At 44.0% G+C, this 21,625-nt stretch overlaps 1 protein-coding gene across 20 annotated transcripts in view; it reads left to right on the top strand.

The window, feature by feature from the left end:
* The window catches only part of EPB41L2 (erythrocyte membrane protein band 4.1 like 2), a 178,286-nt gene that overhangs the window by 60,815 nt on the left and 95,846 nt on the right, over window positions 1-21,625 (top strand). For all 20 annotated transcript variants that reach the window (XM_073671227.1, XM_073671226.1, XM_073671232.1 and 17 more), the window contains 2 exons: window positions 1,694-2,184; window positions 4,251-4,451. In XM_073671227.1, the coding sequence (XP_073527328.1) occupies window positions 1,708-2,184; window positions 4,251-4,451 (678 nt within the window). In that variant the 5' untranslated portion in view covers window positions 1,694-1,707. The remainder of the gene's footprint in view (window positions 1-1,693; window positions 2,185-4,250; window positions 4,452-21,625) is intronic.

The following is a 21,625-nucleotide window of genomic DNA, read 5'->3' as shown; positions in this document are numbered from 1 at the left end:
CTTGCGTTGGGAATGCAGGGGAATCTTTACAGTGTGCGATTGCACAATGTCAGGATTTGGCAGTCTGCAGTAACCTAGAGTAACTGCAGACTTGTCTTCTCAGACTGAAAAATTCCCTTAAAGAAGTTGTGCGCTACTTTATATTACTCCCCCCAATGTATTCCCTCTTGTCCCCTAAGACTTGTAAATACCTTCTGTTGCTGATAATTCCTGTGAGCGGTGCCATCGATGGCCGCTCACAGGCATCACGTGACCCCGAGCTGACGTCACTACAAGTGAGGCGTGACTCAGCGCTGGGGTCCCCGCGGTGGTTGCTGGGTTGTGGGTGGGGTTACCCCGTACGTCACACCCAGCATCCACCGCACGCTTTCCCAATGAATGGGGAGAGGCAGAGCTCGCTGTGGATGCCGGGTGTGACTAGGGGGGGCGTGGGGGTAACCCCGCCCACAACCCAGCAGCCACCGGTGGAACGCGGAAGACCAAAACCCCCGGGTCACGTGATGCCTGTGAGCAGCCAGTGCTAATGCCTATGAGCAGCGAACATAAGGTATTTACAAAAAGTCTTAGGTGCCCCGGGGGATACATGGGGGGGGGGGTATAAAGTATTGGACAACCCCTTTAAAGCCTCATTCACATGTCCATGTTGCACGTTGTGTTGTCACCCATGCTGTCGGAAGAAAACGGATTCAAGTCTGTGGGTATGGTGAAAACACATACAGCACACAGATGCCATCTGTATGTTGTCCGTGTTTAGCATTGCAAAGGGTAGGAGAAGCTTTGGAATTTTTTTTTTTTCATCCATATGTGAAAAACACTGATGACACACTGACGGTAAAGACGGACACACTGACGATACACACCGACACACTGATGCACAACGCTGATGATACCGGTATCATTTTTTTCATGTACATGTTTAAACACGGACGTGTGAATGAGGCCTAATGCAGTATAAGGAGGCTACGACAATCCCAGTGCCCCACTAGCATGGTTGGCGGCTGATGGTTTTTGTGGTTAGAGCAGTGCAAGCAGTTGTACCCAGATAGTAAAGTGATATTCTTGCTTGAGTTGGCTACAGAGGTGACCCTCATTAACCCACGCGCTCTGGTCTAGGAAGTGTGACGAGGACTCTTGCCTGCTGCTTTCTGATGTGTGTGTGTGTGTGTGTGTGTGTGTGTGTGTGTGTGTGTGTGTGCGTGCTTTCTCCCAGGGTGTAGCATCTAATGAGTGTTTATGAAGTTAGAAGTGTGCCAAAAGTGAATCTGGCCAGTGGTCACATGTGAGCTTTTCATGCCTACAATATGCTTTCACAAGAGTGGGCAGTCCTCACAGAGAATGAGACCATAATTTTCGTACACATGCTCTAAATCACAAAAGACCAAAGTTCTTTAAATAACTCTTTAGCTTATGTCATATAGTGACCAGGGATAGAAGGTGTTTACATCACTGTGCGACTCCCAGCTTCCTTCTTATTCTTCATCTCCTGTATATCCTTCCTTCCTCCATTCCATTCCTGCTTACGTTCTTAGTACTTATATCTAGAGACCATGCTCTGTTTAAAGAACCACCTTCTGGCTCCTAAATGGATGACCACTGTTTACTCAAGCTCACAAGTTTGCTACAGCTTTCCATGTTTCTATAGCATGCATGTTTGGCTCTTGAGACTAAGCAACTATCTTCAATTTCATTTCAGCAAAAAGTGAGACCATGACGACCGAATCAGATACAGGTATTGAAGTAAATGGTTCCGAACAGTCTGAGATGCAGAATGAGGAGACGGAGAATTCAAATGAGCAGGATCATCAGAAAGCCGAAAACACTGACGCCACTGAAAGCCCTGGGAATCCAAACCCTGGAGAACCAGAACAAGTGAACGCTATTGAATCACCATCTTCCCCAACCAGTCCTGGACAGAAAAGTCCTGGGAAACCGAAAAAGGAGGCACATGAAAGCAAAGGGATTTCCCGCTTTCTGCCTCCATGGCTCAAGAAACAAAGATCCCTAAGCCAACCGGAGCCGCCTAAAGAGGAGACCACTGACAAAATCGATGGGTCACCCGAGGGAAATGAGGAAAAAGAAGTTGAAGTGAACAATAAAGATGGGATTCCAGCAGAAGGCCAGCCTGTGGAGACTGAGTCAGAGAGTCCGGAGAAGAAAGCTGATGCTGACCATGCAGACGTACAGGTATGCATCCCCTGGCTTGTTCTGTGGGTCATTATTCTATGTGTAATATTTAGTAAGACTATGTTCACTTGTCCAGTAATCCATTCTGGTTGTCTGTTCCTTTTATAACAGCAAGTGTGAAATGAGCCCCAGTAAAAGGATACTTTTTGTCTTGTTTCCAAAATATTTTCTTATGCTGCTGTTCCAGGAAACAGATGGGAATTCATTTGTTGAATTAGTTCTGTTTTATTTGCTGACACCCAAGAAGAATTATCCCTACCTGTTCTATAGGACTGCCAGAGAAAGGAGATCGCTGTAATATACTTTCTCTTGCACTCCTATAGAGAGTGAACAGAGTTTGAGCATAGGCACTGTCACTCCATTCAGAAAGGGAGAAAAATGCCCTGTTCTAGTGATCAGTGAGGACCTCTTTTGTCAGCCCCCACTGATCTACAAGCCATCTCCTATCCTGTCGATAATTTCTTGTAAATGGAATACCTTTTTTTTTTTTTTTAAAATGCATTTGCGCTTTGTGCACAAAGATGCTTGGCAAAACAATCAGTTTGTCATCTTTATTGTTAAAGTGACATGTCTTGCCGCAGAGTTTACAAAGACTGCTTAAAGAGAAGCTGTTAGTAGTCTCAACCCAACAGTCTACATGTGCATTCAAATTATAGAAAGTTGAATAAAAGTATCTACAGTCTGATGTCTTATTCTAGAGAAGTTCATGTGAGGTTCAGGAGAGCAGACTGTCAGTCATTACTTCGGTCACAGTGGTAACTCCCCCTTTCATTTAAAATGTGCTCTGGAGGCAGATTTTCAAGGAGATTTATGTACCACCCATAGACCTTAACAGCTCATTTGCACTCAAGAAAAATGTGGATTTCTCTGGAATAAGACATTGGATCCCTGAAATCAAGGTATCATTTTATTCAACTTTTTAGAACCTACATTCTCATATAGACGACTTATGAGGGTGTGTTCTGCTGATAGATTGCCATTAAGGTGGATGTGTACATTAGACAGAAAGTTTCATGGTTCGAATGAAGTAACAAAGAAAAGTAGCACCAGAAGGTCTGATGAACATCAGACCAATACTAGGAGAATATTGAAAAATGCATTTAGGTAAATAGAGCAAGATTTTTATGTTCTCTATAGTGGATTTAGTGCCATCAGAGATTTTCTATGCAAACACAAATGTATCAAATACTTCAGAGACCGTAGGAGGGGCTGCAAACCGGGCATCTGCCAGGAAAGTGTCACCCTTGTTCCATTCAAAATCACCAACAGGATCAAATTGTTGACAGCTAGTGTTGAGTGAGTATGTTCTATTAACCCGAGCAACGAGTATTTATAGCTGCTCGGTGATATGCTTGAATCACTCCCGTGCATGATTTGCGACTGTTTGACAGCTTTATTACATGGGAGGAATGTCTATTTCTTACACATTCCTCACATGTAAAAAAGCTGCCAAACAGTTGCAAATCATGCACACGGGAGCGATTTAACCTTATCACCGAGCAGCTGGAAATACTCGGTGCTCGGCCCGAGCATACTCGGACAGAACATACTCGCTCAACCCTATTGACAGCCTGTGATAAGCAGTCTTTTTTTATAGTTTTTTTTTGTCATTTTCTCAGGTGTTTGTTTTTTATTTTTATTAACCTGGCGTTTTCCAGACGTTCTTTTAATTCTGTTGAACAATGACTAAACTTCTAGAGGTTTTTCAATTTTCAAGTAAAAACACTGGTAAAACACTCATACGCGACTGGACAACGTTTGTCTCTTTCCGTTGACTTCTACTGTACATATAGTGTTTTCAGAGCGAGGAACACCTGAAGAATGGTCAGGTCTTTTCTTTTAACCTCTTGACATCTTTGGAAATTGAATAAGTTAAATGCCTGACATTGACCAGCAAGTCGTTTTTTACATAGAAATGCATAAGTACATTCTTTCAAGCTTTTAGCAGTTCTTCAAGTGGTTTTTGGAGCGTACCCCAAGATTGAATGTTCATAATTAACTTCCATGCACAGTGTTCTGTTTTTATCACCACCATCTTGGTTTTGTTTTATTTCTTTTGCTTAAAGGTTTCTATAGAGGAGAACAAAGAGGTAGATACACAAGAAGTCGTTGAAAAAGAAGACAAACGTGAAGATGAAAAAGAAATAAAGCAGAAGCTTCCAGCTGAAACTAAGAAGGATATTCCATCAAAATCCCCTAAAAAAGTGAAAACTGTGCCATGCAAAGTGATGTTGTTGGATAAAACGGAATACAGCTGTGACATGGAGGTGGGTCCTGAGATGATCTGTGCCATTATTGTATCGCTCATGGTCTGCATGTTATCGGCAGTGGTGTTGTGACTAAAGGGACCACCTTTCCAATACTAAGTTGGCATAACATGTTGCCAAGCTAGTTTACACCATATTGTCACTTACTCCTCAATGTAATTGAGGTTCGAAATCACATACAGAATATAGAACGGTAGTATGCCGAAGAGTGTTGTAGTATCGGTTAAAGAAGGAAGGTATAGGTAATGAAGTGATGTGACTTCTTAAGAGATCTGTCCTCTTAGTTAAATGTCTTCCATCAAAAATTATAACTGGAGTTCCCAGCCCCCATAATAGTTCACACCGCATTGAGGAGACCCTTGAATGTCAGGCATGCCCCTGCAGCTCCATTTAAATGCTGCCGAATACTGCCAAGTGGTTCACTCATCTGCCTCCATCTGTGCCATAACACATGCATGACTTCCGCTATGTTCAGTTCTATAGTCGTGCAGGAAGGATGGCCTGGGACTATCTAGTGAATGGTGGCACCTCAGTGATCAGACATTTACATGTATATAGTTTGCATGTAAACCCCTCTTAGCCTGTGTTCCCACAATTAGGTCTTGGTGAGTTCTCGATGTTGCGCATATTCAGTGTCAGAAATACAGTATCTTACAGTTCCATCAAAGTGGATGGGATTCATAGAAATCTCAGGCCTGCTGTGCTTTTATTTCACTTAGCGTGAACTGACCTGCAGTGCTTGTTTCAAATCTGCAACAAGTCAATTTCTCCTGCAGGTACGCCAAGCTTTATGTGCAAATTTTCCCCTAAAAATGCATCTGCGTTTTTAGTGTGTTTCCACAGTGGAGACATATAAAAAACACATGGCACACATGACTTTATCAATAACGTTTTGTCAAAACCAAATACCAGGAAGTATCAAAAATTAAAGCAGCTTTGTTGAATACATGATACACCAAAAGGAGACAAAACACGCAGCATAAAAATGCGATTAAAAACGCAGTGAAAAACTCAAGTAACCTTAGTTACTTATTAGGTGCTGAAAATCTGCAACATCAAACGCTCAATTTGGGAGCCTAGCCTTAATGGCCAACAACTTGCTAAATGGCACAGAAGCTATTTAGAAATGTATTTATCTTCAGAGCTGATATTTAGGAGTTTGCTGTATTCTTGGATATGACTCTTCCTCCCTTCTGATGTATCTGTCAATCACTGGGAGGGAGGGAGAGGGGTGAGAGAGATCCATATAAATGAGGATGCAGTGCACACAATTCTAAGGTCTTCGCCTGGCAGTACTGCCAACCCCCTTTCTTTGCTAATCCTGGTGAACCCCTATAGGTGTGACCACCTTGGGTGGGAGTGTAAAGCACTGCACAATCTGTACAGTGTACAGGGTGCTTTACCGAATGGGCTAATATTACATTACTTGTATTGGGCATATAATTGACAGGGCGTTTTGTTTTCCAGCTTTGCTTTTAAATAATATGCAAAGGATTTTCTTCAAACTCTGTGCCTCATGGGGAATTGCCACTGTCACATTTGTAGTGTCATATTTCTGGCTTTGCATTGCTTTTAAGCTCTATCTGTAATTGAAGGTTATGGTTTTATTCTCAAGGACTTGTATTTCTGGGAGAAAAGGGAGACTGAACAAGGCAGGGACAGAATGAGCTGGGAGCAGGAATTCGGACCAAGGAACATTAACAGGCAGGCTCTTCAGGCAGCAGAGCTCCAAAAATCTACATTTATCCATCAGTTTATTTGGGGAGTGATCCCTCCGCCTCCCCACATCTTCTCCGGCCCCTCTTCACATTCGGTGTAGCCGCCAATCACTGCTGAGAAGGACGGAGGAGTGCTCCTCTAATTAATACAGTAATTCTGGCTTCTATTTTAGTGCTGTCTGAGCTTATGGTACACCGCACTCTTTTCTATACAGTGCTTAAAGAGGTATTCCCATCTGGAAGATGCTATCCTAATATGTAGTGGGTGTAATAATAATAGTAGCAAATACCTCCAATTAGAAATGTAGTATAGTTCTTCTGATAAGCTATGTCTCTTCCCTCATGTGCAGGTATTGCAGGAGCTTAGGCATCCATGGTTATGACCACTAGCAACTAGTTCTTCTGATTCACTGTGTCTCTTTTGTCATGTACTGCACATAAGGAAAGAGACACGGCGAATCAGAAGAACTATAATACATGTCTAATTGGAGATATTTGCTAATATTACTGAGATTACACCTACTACATATTGGGATAGGATCTTGGAAGCGTTAACCTCCTCCTTTCAGAGCTTCAGAAGAATCAACACCTGTACAGCAGTCTCCTGCTACTGACTGCAAGGGTCCTAATAAAAGTTGGTGTGAATAGCGTTGCATTGGCCTCGTCTGTAATCTGTGACCGCTGAACGGGAGGCCTGAGAACCACCTCCTACCTGATGGCATCCCTGGCTCTTCTTTTGATTAACCTGTTTCGCGCGGCATCACATGTTGGTCACACCTTAACGACGACCTTGCCACAGGCCAGCTAATTAAAAGAATAGCCGCAGATACCGTCAGGTAAGAAGTGGTTCTCAGGGTGCCTGTCCAGTGACGAGAGATTACTGATGGGACCGATTTGCCCCAGCTGTGCTCCTAATTTATACAGTCCCTGTACTTTATCTCTAATGTATTTTAGCTCCTGTTGAGACTTTGTGCGAGAGATGGATGCCTAGGAGGTAGCCAAGTACACTGAAGGATGTGGAGCTACTCCAGGTAGAACTAGGGCCCACCACCAGGCTCCCAGAAAGGCTATGTCATTAGTGTCATTGAGGACATGTTCACCTTGTGTCCTCCTATGACTTGGTGGATAAATGGAGGCTGGTTATTAGAAATAGCCATGATATGTACCGTATATATATTTTTTTCTGCCCTAAATCACCAGCCGTTTACATTGTTCCACGGTACATTAAGGGTAAGAATTTCAGCTAACTCGGGCAGAATTTCTATGGGTTTTAAAAAGTGACATTTTTTCTTAGTGTTTTATTATTTTTCTCTCCTTCACCTGCAGGCAGATTATCCCTTCTATTAGGATAGCAATGTCGTGTGTCCTGCTCCCTTCATTCACTGTGTGAGGGGTCTGCCTGACGTAGGACTATTTTTCCTTGGAATATTCAAAAAGACGACTTAAGGGAAAAATAATTAGCTGATATGTTGTCTGTGGGGGGAAATAATAAGCGCCAGTTATGTTACTGGTTTGGAGCTGCCAGAAATATTACACTGAATATTCTATTCACCACTTGTGACAGGTATGGCTGAAGATGTATTACAGCAAGCATGCTATGTCTGCCATGCTTAGTGAACACTACACATGCCACACATCGTCTCCTGACTCGCACATTTAGCGGATATGTTGGTCTGAGCCGTGAGCCGCTTTCAGTATGGTTCTCCATAGGGTTTTTTAGTGGCTTGCTTTGCTGTATTTTTTCATCTGCAATGTCCGTGTGAGTAAAATGGCTCCTGAGAAAGCCATGATATCCACTGCTCACAGCGCGTCCCGCAGGAATACCCTATACGATCTGTTGTACTCCAGGGTCACAAATCCCGGCGATGATCTCAGCATTTCACCATGCCTGATACTTTCTTGCCCAGGAGAGAAGTGTTGCCAAGTGTTCTTTTTTTTTTTTTTAGAAATACATGGACTTGCAGCCGAATGAGTGTTTAGCTACCATGCATAGCCATCTTTACACAAGCCATGGCTTCTCTAGCTCTTCTAGAAGTGAGTGGAAAGAGCCACTCTTTGTGGCCCCCACACCATTCATTACCTGCCTAGCTGTGGGTGCCGGAGATGAGAAGGTCCTCTGTCACACTTTCATCTGGATATGCTGTACATGTCTAAGTTGAGGGTATCCCTTTAAAATCTACTGTTGGAGATAGTCCTTAAGCTGCCTAAATACACAATAAATGTTACCCCTCCAAACCCCAAAATGAATTGCAAATGACCAATAATGCGCTTTAAGGATCAGGAGAGTATTGTGTGGAGTGTGTAATGATGGGTGCCACCCAAGCTTGCCATTATGCCGTCCGTTCCTGTTATGGGAAATGAACTCTGGAGGAGAATGTGCTGCGAAGTGTCTTTCCGTGTCACACATCGCGGTAACTGACGCTACCTGTGATCACTCAGACCTCTTGCAGGATGTATTGAAATGTCATTTCTAGCTGGCAGTGCAAGAGTGTTTCATAACCTGATGAGAATGAAAAAGCAGAGAGCCTGTCAGCGAGACTGTCGCTGACCTATATTTCTAAATCCCTTTCAAGTGCTTTCTATGCTGTTCATCCACCTGGAAAGAGCCAATTGTGCAATCTGATTACATGAGGGACAATGGGCTATTAATGACCTAAAGACTTACTAGGGTGTTCTCTTCCACCGCTGCATGTTTGCCTGTACATCTCCAAAATGAATATTTTAATGCAGCAGGATCTAAGACCGCCTTGCATGTCTACATGTTAGTTAGGCACGTCTGAGCAACTGATGCATATGCGAGCTGACATTGGATTCATCGCTGCTTGCGGTTCAAGACCATTTGTCGCACACCCTAAGGAAATAGCTTCCCTCTGCACTGTTTTTAGAAAATAGATTTACTAATTACATATACTACTAGATAAGATGTTTTTTTTTTTTTTCCTTGCTTCATTTTATTTCAACCACTTTAAACACAAAGAATATGACGATCCAGCATAGGGGTCTCAAACTTGGCCGGGTAAATGGGCTGCACATATTAAAAAATTGAGATTGTTGGCCTGCGTTCTTGGTTGTCAGTGCCAAACGTCTACCGTTTTTTTGTTTGCCTTCGATTTTACATAAAGCAGCGTTTTTAATGGCAAAATATTTTTCAGTTATTTTTTCACACTTTATTTTGAATATATATTTGCTTGATTACTGTTCTTATAACCTGCAATACTTCTGTACTGTAGGATATTGGATCTGTCCGTTTTACATTAACACTTTTGCCTGTGAGACCCTGTTTATTGCGGGGTCTTACAGGCCATCATAGCTGGCTGACCTGAAGGCCATTATAAGGCCTTCGGTGAAGGGGGTAAAATCCTCCTCTCCATATTCACCTACCATCAGTGACCCATCAGCATGAGAATGACTCCTTTGCACCAACACACGGTGCTCTGACACACTATGCTCTAGGGTGATGTCATTAAAGGGCGCTGATATTGTCCGCTTTCGGCCCACTCCCTGCTATCCAGAGAGGATGTCTCAGGTGAGGTTCTAGTGCCCCACGGGCCATAGGTGACCGCTTCATGGCCATCGAAAACTCAACTTAAGGCCTCATTCTCACATCCTTTTTTAAAGAAGCTCTCCCATCAAAATTTCTATCCTATTAATATATTGCATTCATAATATTATATAGCATTGTGTACTTACAATTGCTCGTTTTGCAATTTCTAACCAGTTAATTCTTCTCTTTACCGTTGGGTCTATAACATCACGTGATAACAAACTGACTAGCTAAATCCTTCTAAGCTCTATGTAGAAACAGGAGGTCAATTTTCCCTGTATGAGTCATAAGCCACTGCAAAAGTCCCTGGCAGAGGAGGAGCTGAGCAGCTGGGTCAGGATTTGGAGAGGGGAATGATTTCTGCAGGGACAAGAAACGTATTCCTGTTTCTACATAGAGCAGAGGAAAGAGAAGAATTAACTGGGTAGAAGGGGAAAAATGAGCAATTGCAAATACAAAGTGCCATGACTGGAATATACACTGCTCAAAAAAATAAAGGGAACACTCAAATAACACATCCTAGATCTGAATGAATGAAATATTCTCATTGAATACTTTGTTCTGTATAAAGTTGAATGTGCTGACAACAAAATCACACAAAAATTGGAAAAACACAGTACAGGCTGATCCAACTTTGATGTAATGTCCTTAAAACAAGTCAAAATGAGGCTCAGTATTGTGTGTGGCCTCCACGTGCCTGTATGACCTCCCTACAACGCCTGGGCATGCTCCGGATGAGGTTGCGGATGATCTCCTGTGGGATCTCCTCCCAGACCTGGACTAAAGCATCCGCCAACTCCTGGACAGTGTGTGGTGCAACATGACATTGGTGGATGGAGCGAGACATGATGTCCCAGATGTGCTCAATCGGATTCAGGTCTGGGGAATGGGCGGGCCAGCCCATAGCTTCAATGCCTTCATCTTGCAGGAACTGCTGACACACTCCAGCCACATGAGGTCTGGCATTGTCCTGCATTAGGAGGAACCTAGGGCCAACCGCACCAGCATATGGTCTCACAAGGGTTCTGAGGACCTCATCTCGGTACCTAATGGCAGTCAAGCTACCTCTGGAGAGCACATGGAGGGCTGTGCGGCCCTCCACAGAAATGCCACCCCACACAATTGCTGACCCACTGCCAAACCGGTCATGCTGAAGGATGTTGCAGGCAGCAGATCGCTCTCAACAGCGTCTCCAGACTCTGTCACGTCTATCACATGTGCTCAGTGTGAACATGCTTTCATCTGTGAAGAGCACAGGGCGCCAGTGGCGACTTTGCCAATCCTGGTGTTCTGTGGCAAATGCCAAGCGTCCTGCACGGTGTTGGGCTGTGAGCACAACCCCCATCTGTGGACGTCGGGCTCTCATACCACCCTCATGGAGTCGGGTTCTAACAGTTTGTGCAGACACACGCATATTTATGGCCTGCTGTAGGTCATTTTGCCCTCCTACGGCCCCCTCCACGTCTCCTGGTGTACTGGCCTGCCTCCTGGTAGCGCCCCCAGCCTCTGGACACTACGCTGTCAGACACGGCAAACCTTCTTGCCACAGCTCGCATTGATGTGCCATCCTGGATGAGCTGCACTACCTGAGCAACTTCTGTGGGTTGTAGAGTCCGTCTCATGCTACCACGAGTGTGAAAGCACAACCAACATTCAAAAGTGACCAAAACATCAGCCAGAAAGCATTGGTACTGAGATGTGGTCTGTGGTCCCCACCTGCAGGACCACTCCTTTATTGAGTGGGTCTTGATAATTGCTAATAATTTCCACCTATTGTCTATTCCAGTTGCACAACAGCATGTGACATTGATTGTCAATCAGTGTTGTTTCTTAAGTGGACAGTTTGATTTCACAGACGTTTTATTTACTTGGAGTTATATTCTGTTGTTAAGTGTTCTCTTTATTTTTTTGAGCAGTGTATTAAGAGGATTAATACTTTGATGGGAGGAGTGCTTCTTTAAACATGTATGTGAAAAATGGTACCAGTGTTATCAGTGTGCAGTTTGTGTGTCCATTTTTACCATCAGTGTATCAGCAAGGTTTTTCATGGATGGATGGATAAATAGATTACAAACCTTATCCTATCCTTTTTCAGTGTTAAATACGGACAGCACAAAGATGGCTCACGAATGCCATCCATGTGCTGTACATGTTTTTCACAGACCCATAGACTTACATTGGCATCTTTAATCTGTGATAACGGAAAAAACACGGACCTGTGAATGGTACCATAGAGTATAATGTGCTTTTTTGTATCCATGAAAAGTACAGTTACACCATGTACGTGCAACTGTATGAGGTCTAAACAGAACCTTGTTCCGTCAATTCATGCTGCCCATGAATGCACAATTGCAGTCTGGTATGTTTTGAAGTGCCGGCCGGGACCATAGGTATAAACTTGTCTCTATTGACAGCCCCACAGGCTTCTCCCTGCACTGTTCTGGTTGATTGCCAGGTCTCTTTTATATGTATATGAGGACAGACCTGTCTATCACCTGGAGCTGTGTGGGGAGAAGTGGACTGGGGACTGTGGCCGTCTCGTCTCTGCCTATGATCCCCGGCTGGTTCCTCAAACTGTTTTACGCTGGTTTAGGCAGCATGATTTGATTAATAGGATCCAGGGGCGTACATAGAAGTCATGGGGCCCCATAGCAGAAGCTCTAATTGGGCCCCCCCCCCTACAAAAAATAAATATTTGTCTGTGTCACAGAAGAGCAGCTCTCATAACTTTCCAGCCTTTACATAGTAATTTACCTCCTTCTGAAGTCGTAGATTCCTCCTTCATTGCCCCCATAAAGTATGATGCCAACAAAAGTGTCCCCCAAACAGTATGATACCCCTATGGTGCTTTCCTCCACATTAGCCTCCACATGCACAGTATAATGACCCTATTGTACCCCACTTCAACTCCCACGGCAAAGTATGGTGACCCTAACACAGTATAATCCCCCGACTGTGAACCCCACAGAGCCCTCCATACACTCTCATGGCCCCCACACAGCCCTCCAAACAGTATAATGGCCCCCACACAGCCCTCCAAACAGTATAATGACCCCACACAAACCTTCACACTGTATAATTGCTTTCATACAGTATAATGGCCCCCCACATAGCCCTCAAAATATTATAATGGCCCCACATAGCCTTCCATATAGTATAATGCGCCCCCATAATCCTCCATATAGTATAATGCTCCCCCCCATAAACCTCCATATAGTATAATGCGCCCCCCATAATCCTCCATATAGTATAATGAACTTCCCATGGTCCTCCCTAGAATATAATGCACTCCCCATAGTCCTCCATACAGTATATTACACACCCCATAGGGTAAAATGCAGCCCCCATATAATATAATGCACCCCACAGTCCTGTAGTATTATGGGCACCATGTACTTACTGATTTTAAAATACCGTATATTTTAAATAAACCGACCCGAATATAAGCCGAGGCCCCTAATTTTACCACATAAAAATGGGAAAACCTATTGACTTGAGTATAAGCCTAGGGTGGGAAATGCAGCAGCTACTGGTAAATTTCCCCATCCTCGTATGTGTGGCCCCTTCAATCCCACAATCCCTGGTATGTGTAGCCTCCTCAATCCCCCAATCCCTGGCATGTGTGGCCCCCCCAATCCCTGGCATGTGTGGCCCCCCCAATCCCTGGCATGTGTGGCCCCCCCAATCCCTGGCATGTGTGGCCCCCCCAATCCCTGGCATGTGTGGCCCCCCCAATCCCTGGCATGTGTGGCCCCCCCAATCCCTGGCATGTGTGGCCCCCCCCAATCCCTGGCATGTGTGGTCCCCCTAATCCCTGGCATGTGTGGTCCCCCCAATCCCTGGCATGTGTGGCCCCCCCAATCCCTGGCATGTGTGGCCCCCCCATTCCCTGGCATGTGTGGCCCCCTCATTCCCTGGCATGTGTGGCCCCCTCATTCCCTGGCATGTGTGGCCCCCTCATTCCCTGGCATGTGTGGCCTCCTCAATCCCCCAATCCTGGCATGTGTGGCCTCCTCAATCCCCCAATCCTGGCATGTGTGGCCTCCTCAATCCCCCAATCCTGGCATGTGTGGCCTCCTCAATCCCCCAATCCTGGCATGTGTGGCCTCCTCAATCCCCCAATCCTGGCATGTGTGGCTTCCTCATCCCCCCCCCAATGACTGCACACATAAAACAATAAACACTTTTACTCACCTTCCTTCCTCACCTCTGCTCCAGCGCTGAGTCCTGTCTGCAGCAGCTCATGTCAGCATCTGAACTGCTTGCGCTCTCAGAAGCCGAGATGAGCTGCTGCCGGCACATTCACTCCTCTCGCGTGAATATGCTTTCTCTTTAGCGGCGGCCACTGACAGCAGGAGCCGGGGCTCAGCGCTCCTCCGTGCCTGCTACTAAAGAGAATGAATATTCCGTCTTCTCCAAGCCCATGGGAGTGGAGAAGAGGGAATATTCATGTCCCTTTAGCAGCGGGCACACGTGGTAGCTGCAGCTCCTCCACTGCCGCAACCTCCTACTCGCCTATCCTCCTCGTTCCCACGCTGCTTGGGGCCCTCCAGGCTCACGGGCCCCCTCCGGCCACGGGCCCCATTGCAGTGGCGTGGTCTGCCGCCATTGGCGGTACGCTACTGATAGGATCCCTGTAAACTACTTATACAGCCCTATAGGAGACTTGGCCTCTATAATAATCAAATCTGCAGCATAGCACTGTACAACAAGCTAAGAGGAGGTGCACGGCATGCTGGGGTGGAACGGTGCGTGAAGCCCTTGGCTACATCATAGGTGCACCGAGGAGCCCTCCTTCACATATGAAATGAAATGTTTTTTCTCTGAAAACTAAAGAAGTGAAAAGTGTACTGCAGGTAGGATTATTATTGGACTGTATGAAGAAAAATCTAGTTTTGTGTGTGGTCAGCAGTACGGCGTCTCTGTACAAGTATACCGTATTAGAATTCCTGAGTATAAAATCTATCAATCTATTCTTATTTTGCCAAAGTCGCATGTAATGATTCTTTCTGCTGTTTTTTTTTCCTATTTAAAGACTGTCATTTTAACTTTTATTTCATAAATGAATACTACACATGAAATTAAGAAACTTTTGTAATATATCATATCAGAGAAATGTGCTTCTTTCTCCACCAGGACTGATCATTCATTTTCACAATTGACGATTCCTGGGTAAAATCTGTGTTCAATGAAGGCAGACTGTTACATTACTGAGATAGGAGATGGCCCTTACTACTGGTAGGATTCTATACAGGAGGGAGGAGGAGACAGTAGCTCAGCTTCTAGCTCCTACCTATTCCTTCTTCCCTCCCCACTGTGTTGAAGGTGACCGTTGCTACTGATGAGTTTCTATCTCAGTAATGTAACAGTCTGTCTTCACTCTATACAGATTTTACTAGTGACTTGAGAATTTTGAGAATGGTTATCATTCCTGAAGAAGAAAGAGGCAGAGGTCTCTGATAAGATACATTACAATGTTGCTTATTTTCATATGTACTATTCATTTATGAAATAAAAAAAAATAAAAGTGTGATTACTCTTTAAAATAACACTAAGCGCAGAAAATGCACAAATGAAATTTGTCTCTCCTTACCAGTGATCATCTTCCTCACTAACCTGTGTGTGGTGTAAGACTGGTTGCAGCACAAACCTCCTCTGTAAGGCTATGTGCACACAGTGCGTTTTTGATGTGTTTTCGCAGCGTTTTTTTACTTGCGGAAATGGACCAAAAACGCTAGGGAAACCTTGTGCCGGCTAATGCAATGACAATACTGCAGTGCTGTGCACATGATCAGGAGTTTTCCTGTCAGGATTGTCTTTGCGTTTATATCTGCAGCATGTCAATTCTTTGGTGTCTTTTCCGCGTTTTTCACCCATTGACTTCAATTGAGTTAGTCAAATCCGCAGCAAACACGCAGGTATAAAAATATTTGCGGATTTGCTGTGGATTTTTTCTGCGGATTTGAATGACTCAATTGAAGTCAGTAGGTCAAGAACGCACAAAGAATTGAGCGCGGGTGACAGGTGTCGGCTGCTGAGACACTACTTATACCATCACCCTACGGCTGCTTCCGCTGACAATAGCGAGATCAGGCGCCACTAATGGGAGCTATCATCAGCCGGCGCCTGTGCTCGCAGTGAAAAAAAAAATTAAAATAAATGATTGTTAAATTAAAAACACTTTATACTCACCTATCCGCCATAATCCTGATGTCTCTCGGAGATCCGATCACCCAGCAGCACTCTACACTGACAGGAGCGTGACCGCTCCCGGCAGTGTATAGCACTGAGCTGCCAGGACAGAGGTCACATGAGTTCTTCAGCTGATGAGCTCTGGTGACCTCATTTACTGCACCATTGCGTGAGAGTTTTCTCACATCGGTGCAGTAAATGAGGTCACTGGAGCTCATCAGCTGATTAACTCATGTGACCTCTGTCCCGACAGCTCAGCGCTATAAACTGACGAGAGTGATTACGCTCCTGTCAGTTTATAGAGTGCTGTCCTCTAGAGTAGTCACATCTGTGATTACTGGTGTGACTGCACTAGAAGTGACCCAGATTTTCTTGGGACACTCTGGATTATGTCATCACGTTGGACAGCTGAGGGTTATGGTTGTTTTCTTATTTTTGTTTTTTACAGGTGACAATGGTTTCAGTGGATTAGGTGTTAGATCAGTATACAGTGTTTTTTATTTTTAAATAAATTATTAAAACAATGTGGACTTTCAAATAAACACACGGCCTGAAAAAAATCCTTTATTTCAAAACCTTGATTATGGGGTTAGTAATGGGAGCTGACGTGAACCTCAACCCTATTACTCCACTTGCCACCGCACCAGGGCAGGTGGGAAGAGCAAAGCTAAGCACCAGAATTGGTGTATCTTATGGATGTGCCATTTCTGGGACTGCTGATGGCTGATATTCGCCTTTGAGAGGGCCAGGATCCATGGCCCCTTCCCTGGCTATTATCAGCTCGCAGCTGTCTGTTTAGCCTTTGCTGGTTAGATTTTATAGGGGGACCCTACATCAATTTTTTTCTGGGGTACCCCTGTAATCTAGCCAGTAAACGCTTAGAAAACAGCTATGAGCTGTTATTAATAGCCAGGTAACAGTAATATGAGCCCAGCAGTCGGCTTTCCCTCTGCTGGTTGTGAGAATGATGCGGGAGCCATTTTTTTAATTTAATTCTTCATTTTATTTCATCTATAAGAAACCCCATGCCCACTGTACTTGTTTTTGATGCTGCGGAAACTCACCCGCAGCATGTCCATTTCTGTAGCGGAGACGCTAGTCTCCCCTACAGATTTTGACAGATTGAAATGTCATTACTTGTGGGGGATCTGCATGTACTGACAAAACAAGTGTGAAATTAGAATGCAGCGGTTTGGACGCAGCGAAAATACACTGCATCCAAAGAGCCGCTGTTTGCTGATTATGGAGACATAGCGGCTAACCAAACAGCTGTGAGCTGTTACTAATAGCCAGGGAATATATTGGCCTAATGGCCCCTTCCTAGTCTGAAAATATCAGCCCTCAACTGCCCCAGAAATAACACTTCATATTTGAATGCGATTAGGGCTAATGGGATTAGGTATGGCTGACACCAAGCCCTTTGCTTACAGAAGAGGTGTCAAGCAGACACCCTCATTACTAAACCTGTAAGAAAAGAGTTAAATAAACTCACACAGAGTAAACACTTTATTTGAAATATAACAGACACATTCTTTAATCATTTAAATTAACCAATGTATTCACCCCAGGTCCGACGGTTATCCAAGAGTTAAAGCGATGTCCCACTTTTTTTTTCCAAATATCTTTATTTAACTTCAAAAAGCATTCATTGCTGTAAAAAAACGCATAAAAAAATGCACCAAAAACGCATCTAATCACAGCAAAGCGTGCTTTTTTTCAGCATTTTTGCAGCCAAGAGATGCAGAAACCTTGCAGAAATTTCTGCAACCAAATACTCAACATGTGCACATAGCCTTAGAGTTCCTGACTAATAGTAGACTTCCATCTACTATAACCAGTCATTATTAGAAGCGCTTAGATCTTTCAGGTCATGTATCTTATCAATGACAAGTATGGCAGCTGGGAATCGCGCCCAATATTAGAAACCTTCAGTATCATCTTTTTTTTCCCCCATTGCCACGTGGCTCATGAGATCTGTACATCCTGCAGGTATAGAAGCGAGCGACTTGCTAGACAAGAAATCGACAATGAGCCATTAAGCGCACACCTGTTGAGATGGAGATGAGAAAATAGTTAGGAGATTTACCTTCTTTATATTTCTTTGTTGTTTAATGAGTGATATAAAGGGTAGCTGTGGTGGTTATAGATCACCCCCATTGGTGTTTCTTTTTACCATCTACGAAGTTCAGTGGGGACTGTTCTGTTGAAAAATCAAGGGTTTTCAAAAAAGCCGTTCAGCTATTAGTTCTCAGTGATCATAGAAGGAGACAAAGGTCGTCTTGTTGTTTAGCATTGTGTTCAATATTTAGTGGTGCAGTCATTTTTTTTCTTTTTCCTTTTAACCTACCACTTCCAATACATTCCATAGACATGGTGGAATTTGTGTACACCCTACCTCAGTCACCAAAGTGGAATTCACTGTTTGTTCCATTGTCGTCTTTTTCTCATTGTCAGCTAGTCCGCACAATAGCTTTAGTGTGAAGAAGGCCTACACAGAAAGGACAGCAATGTTTCACTGTAGCGACACTGACTCATGGAGTCTGTTCAGAAGGGCAGACTAGCATTTAATTTGGGATTCTTTTCTGACACACTACAAAATCTGTTATATTTCTGGACGAGATATTGCATACCACAAATAACAAGGTTTCATGTAGGATAACTCTGGAGACAGTATTTGTTGGCTTAAGATGTTTTTCAAGGGTTCTGTGGGGATCTCCTTTCATTTTTGCTAGTGCTGTTGGGGGAGGTGGTTGTCACATTTCATCTGACGTGCTTAACATCTTGGGGAGTGCTGAGGGCTTACAGGAATCCCCTCAATTCTGAATAAAAGGGACAAGGTGCTTGGTAATGATCTCTTGCTCTTGGTAGAGGTCCCTGATGTCATCCTGCTTTGCCTCCATGGGGCATTATGTCCTGCCTGACACCGCATCACTGACGTGAGCAATGCTTCTGTGATAGGCTTGCACTGGAGAACTTTGTTTTGGGAGATATTTCACCAGGGACAAAAGTTTTTTTTTTTTTCTTCTTTTTATGACCATGAAACAAGCAAGGTACAGTTTTCAAACCTTTATTCCATGTCAAGGAAATGACAAATTGGTAAAGGTACAGTAGTGTAGAAGTTGGCCTTAGCTTTTTTTTTTTATTACTTCTGACCGTTCAATACATGCGCTACAAACTAGAAACAAAACAGTTTCTTTTTGTAATCAACTAGAATAGGGGTTACAATTTAGTGGTTAGGCCTACAGCAGTAGAAATACCAAAACTTCGTGCTGTTTCACATAGGAGCAGGGGGAGGTAGTTACCGTGTGCAGAATTACTGGGCAATTTTTTTTTTGATGATTAGTGTTATTGAACCACTACAGTGCGGTCGATCAATCCAAAAGGTCACCACATTTCACCTATCTAAACTGAATATGGGCATACAGGTTATAGACTGCTGAGGAGAGTGATCCCTGTATGCCTCATAGCAGATGTTTTGTGGAAAAATCAGCTTTTATATAAATGACCTCTTCCAGGCTATGTGGAGGACGCTGCCTGAAAGATAACTCTGCCTCCAGAGCTTATTATACATGAAGGTGGAGATACCAGTGTGATGTGTAATGGCCGCTCTCTGCTCTCCTGATCTCACTGCACAGCTGTGTGTGATTATACCTGACATATCTGCAGGTTGCTCTCAGCTTCCAGCACACAGGCAGGCAGGGCTGTAATATTGTTGCAATACATCAGAGCGCAGAGAGCTGCAAGAAAAAATGTGTTTGCAAGAAGACAAATTTCATTTCTCCTGTTCTGTGTTAGTTACCATATATACTCGAGCATAAGCCGAGGTACCTAATTTTACCACAAAAAACTGGGAAAATGTATTGACTCGAGTATAAGCCTAGGGTGGGAAATGCAGCAGCTACTGGTAAATTTCCCCATCCTGGTAAGTATTGCCCCCTCATCTCCAATCATGGTGTGCCTGGCACCCTAATCTCCAATCCTTGTATGCATGGCATCCTCATCTCCAATCCTGGTATGCATGGCCCCCTTCATCCCCAATCCTCGTATGCATGGCCTTCTCATTAGTGATGAGCGAGTATGTTCTGTTAACGAGTATGCTCGGGCCGAGCACCGAGTATTTATAGCTGCTCGGTGTTATGTTTGAATCACTCCCGTGTGCATGATTTGCGACTGTTTTATAGCTTTAATACATGTGAGGAATGTCTATTTTTTACACATTCCTCACATGTATTAAAGCTGTCAAACAGTTGCAAACCATGCATACGGGAGTGATTCAAACATAACACCGAGCAGCTGTAAATACTCGTTGCTCGGCCCGAGCATACTCTGCAAAAGGGTTAACAAAACATACTCGCTCATCACAACTCCTCATCCCCCAATCTTGGTATGTTTGGCCCCATCATTTCACACATAAAAAAAACACTTATACTCACCTTCCTTACTCTCCTCTGCTTCAGTGCTGCATCCTGTTCTGCTGCAGCAGCTCATGTCCGCATCTGAGCAGCGCATGGCGTCACTGCCATGCGCTCTCAGACACTGATGTGAGCTGCCGGCATATTCACTCCTCTCCACGCCGGAACTATGTGCGTGGAGAGGAGCAAATATACATTCTCTTTAGTAGCGGGCACTTTTAGCAGGAGCTGCGGCTCAGCGCTCCTCTGTGCCGGCTACTAAAGTGAATGAATATTCATTCTTCTCCACGCCCATGGGAGTGGAGAAGAGGGAATATTCATTTCCCTTTTTAGCAGCGGGCACACGTGATAGCTGCAGCAGCGGCTGCTGTGTGTGTGCCCCTCTCCTCCGCCCCAACTTCCCTGCCCCCGCTATCCACCAATGGAATTTCAAAATACTCGAGTATATACCCGAGAATAAGCTGAGGGGGCTTTTTCAGCACAAAAAATGTGCTGAAAAAATCTGCTTATATTCGAGTATATACGGTACTTGTCTCATACTGATTATTTCTCAACAACAAGGCATACAGGTATCACTCTCCTCAAAGTTTATAACCTCTATTCCTTTATTAATAGTTTAGATGGGTCAAATGTGGTGACAGATTCCCTTCAAGAAAGAATCAGTGAGGTTTTGTTTTTGTTAGAATAGCTATGCATTCAGAATTATTGGGCAACTTAGTGTGCAGAATTATTATGCAACTAAATGAAAAATGTACATTTTCACTTCTTCATTGTTTATTTTTATCTGTTGAGAATAATCAAACAACTCAAAGTGTACAAAAATACATTTCTAACTTTTCCAAAAAAATAGCAGTGACCAATCTTCTTTTCTATAATGGTCATAAGCTTTCCACCCATGGAGTCTGTCAGTTTCTTAATCTGTTGACTGTCAACTTTTTGGGTCGTACTAACCATCGCATTCCAGACTCTGTTCATAGTGGAAGTCGGTGCCCGTTACTGATCCAAGGGCTCATCCAGCTTGTCCGTCAAGAGTCACTCTCATGTCATCAGTCTCTAAAACCTTTGAAAAATCTTTCTTCAGATATTTCTTGGCCCAGTCCTGACGTTTCGCCTTCTGTGTCTTGTTCAGTGGTGGTCGGGTTTCAGCCCTCTTTACCTCAGCCCTTTCTCTCAGCACTGTGTACACCTTGTACTTCCGACACTCTAGGGAGGTGGTTGTTCTGGAATATGACAGCACTGGAGGATTGTGGGTCCTTGGCTGCTTCACGGTTGATTATTCTCAAATCTTTGGTATTTAATTTGCGTCTT

The sequence above is a fragment of the Phyllobates terribilis genome, unplaced genomic scaffold (assembly GCF_046119375.1).
Source record: "Phyllobates terribilis strain yellow unplaced genomic scaffold, ASM4611937v1 Scaffold_3__8_contigs__length_932513732, whole genome shotgun sequence".
Classification (NCBI taxonomy): domain Eukaryota; kingdom Metazoa; phylum Chordata; class Amphibia; order Anura; family Dendrobatidae; genus Phyllobates; species Phyllobates terribilis.
Note: the sequence above shows the minus strand (reverse complement) of the source record. Positions and strands in the feature narration are given on the sequence as shown.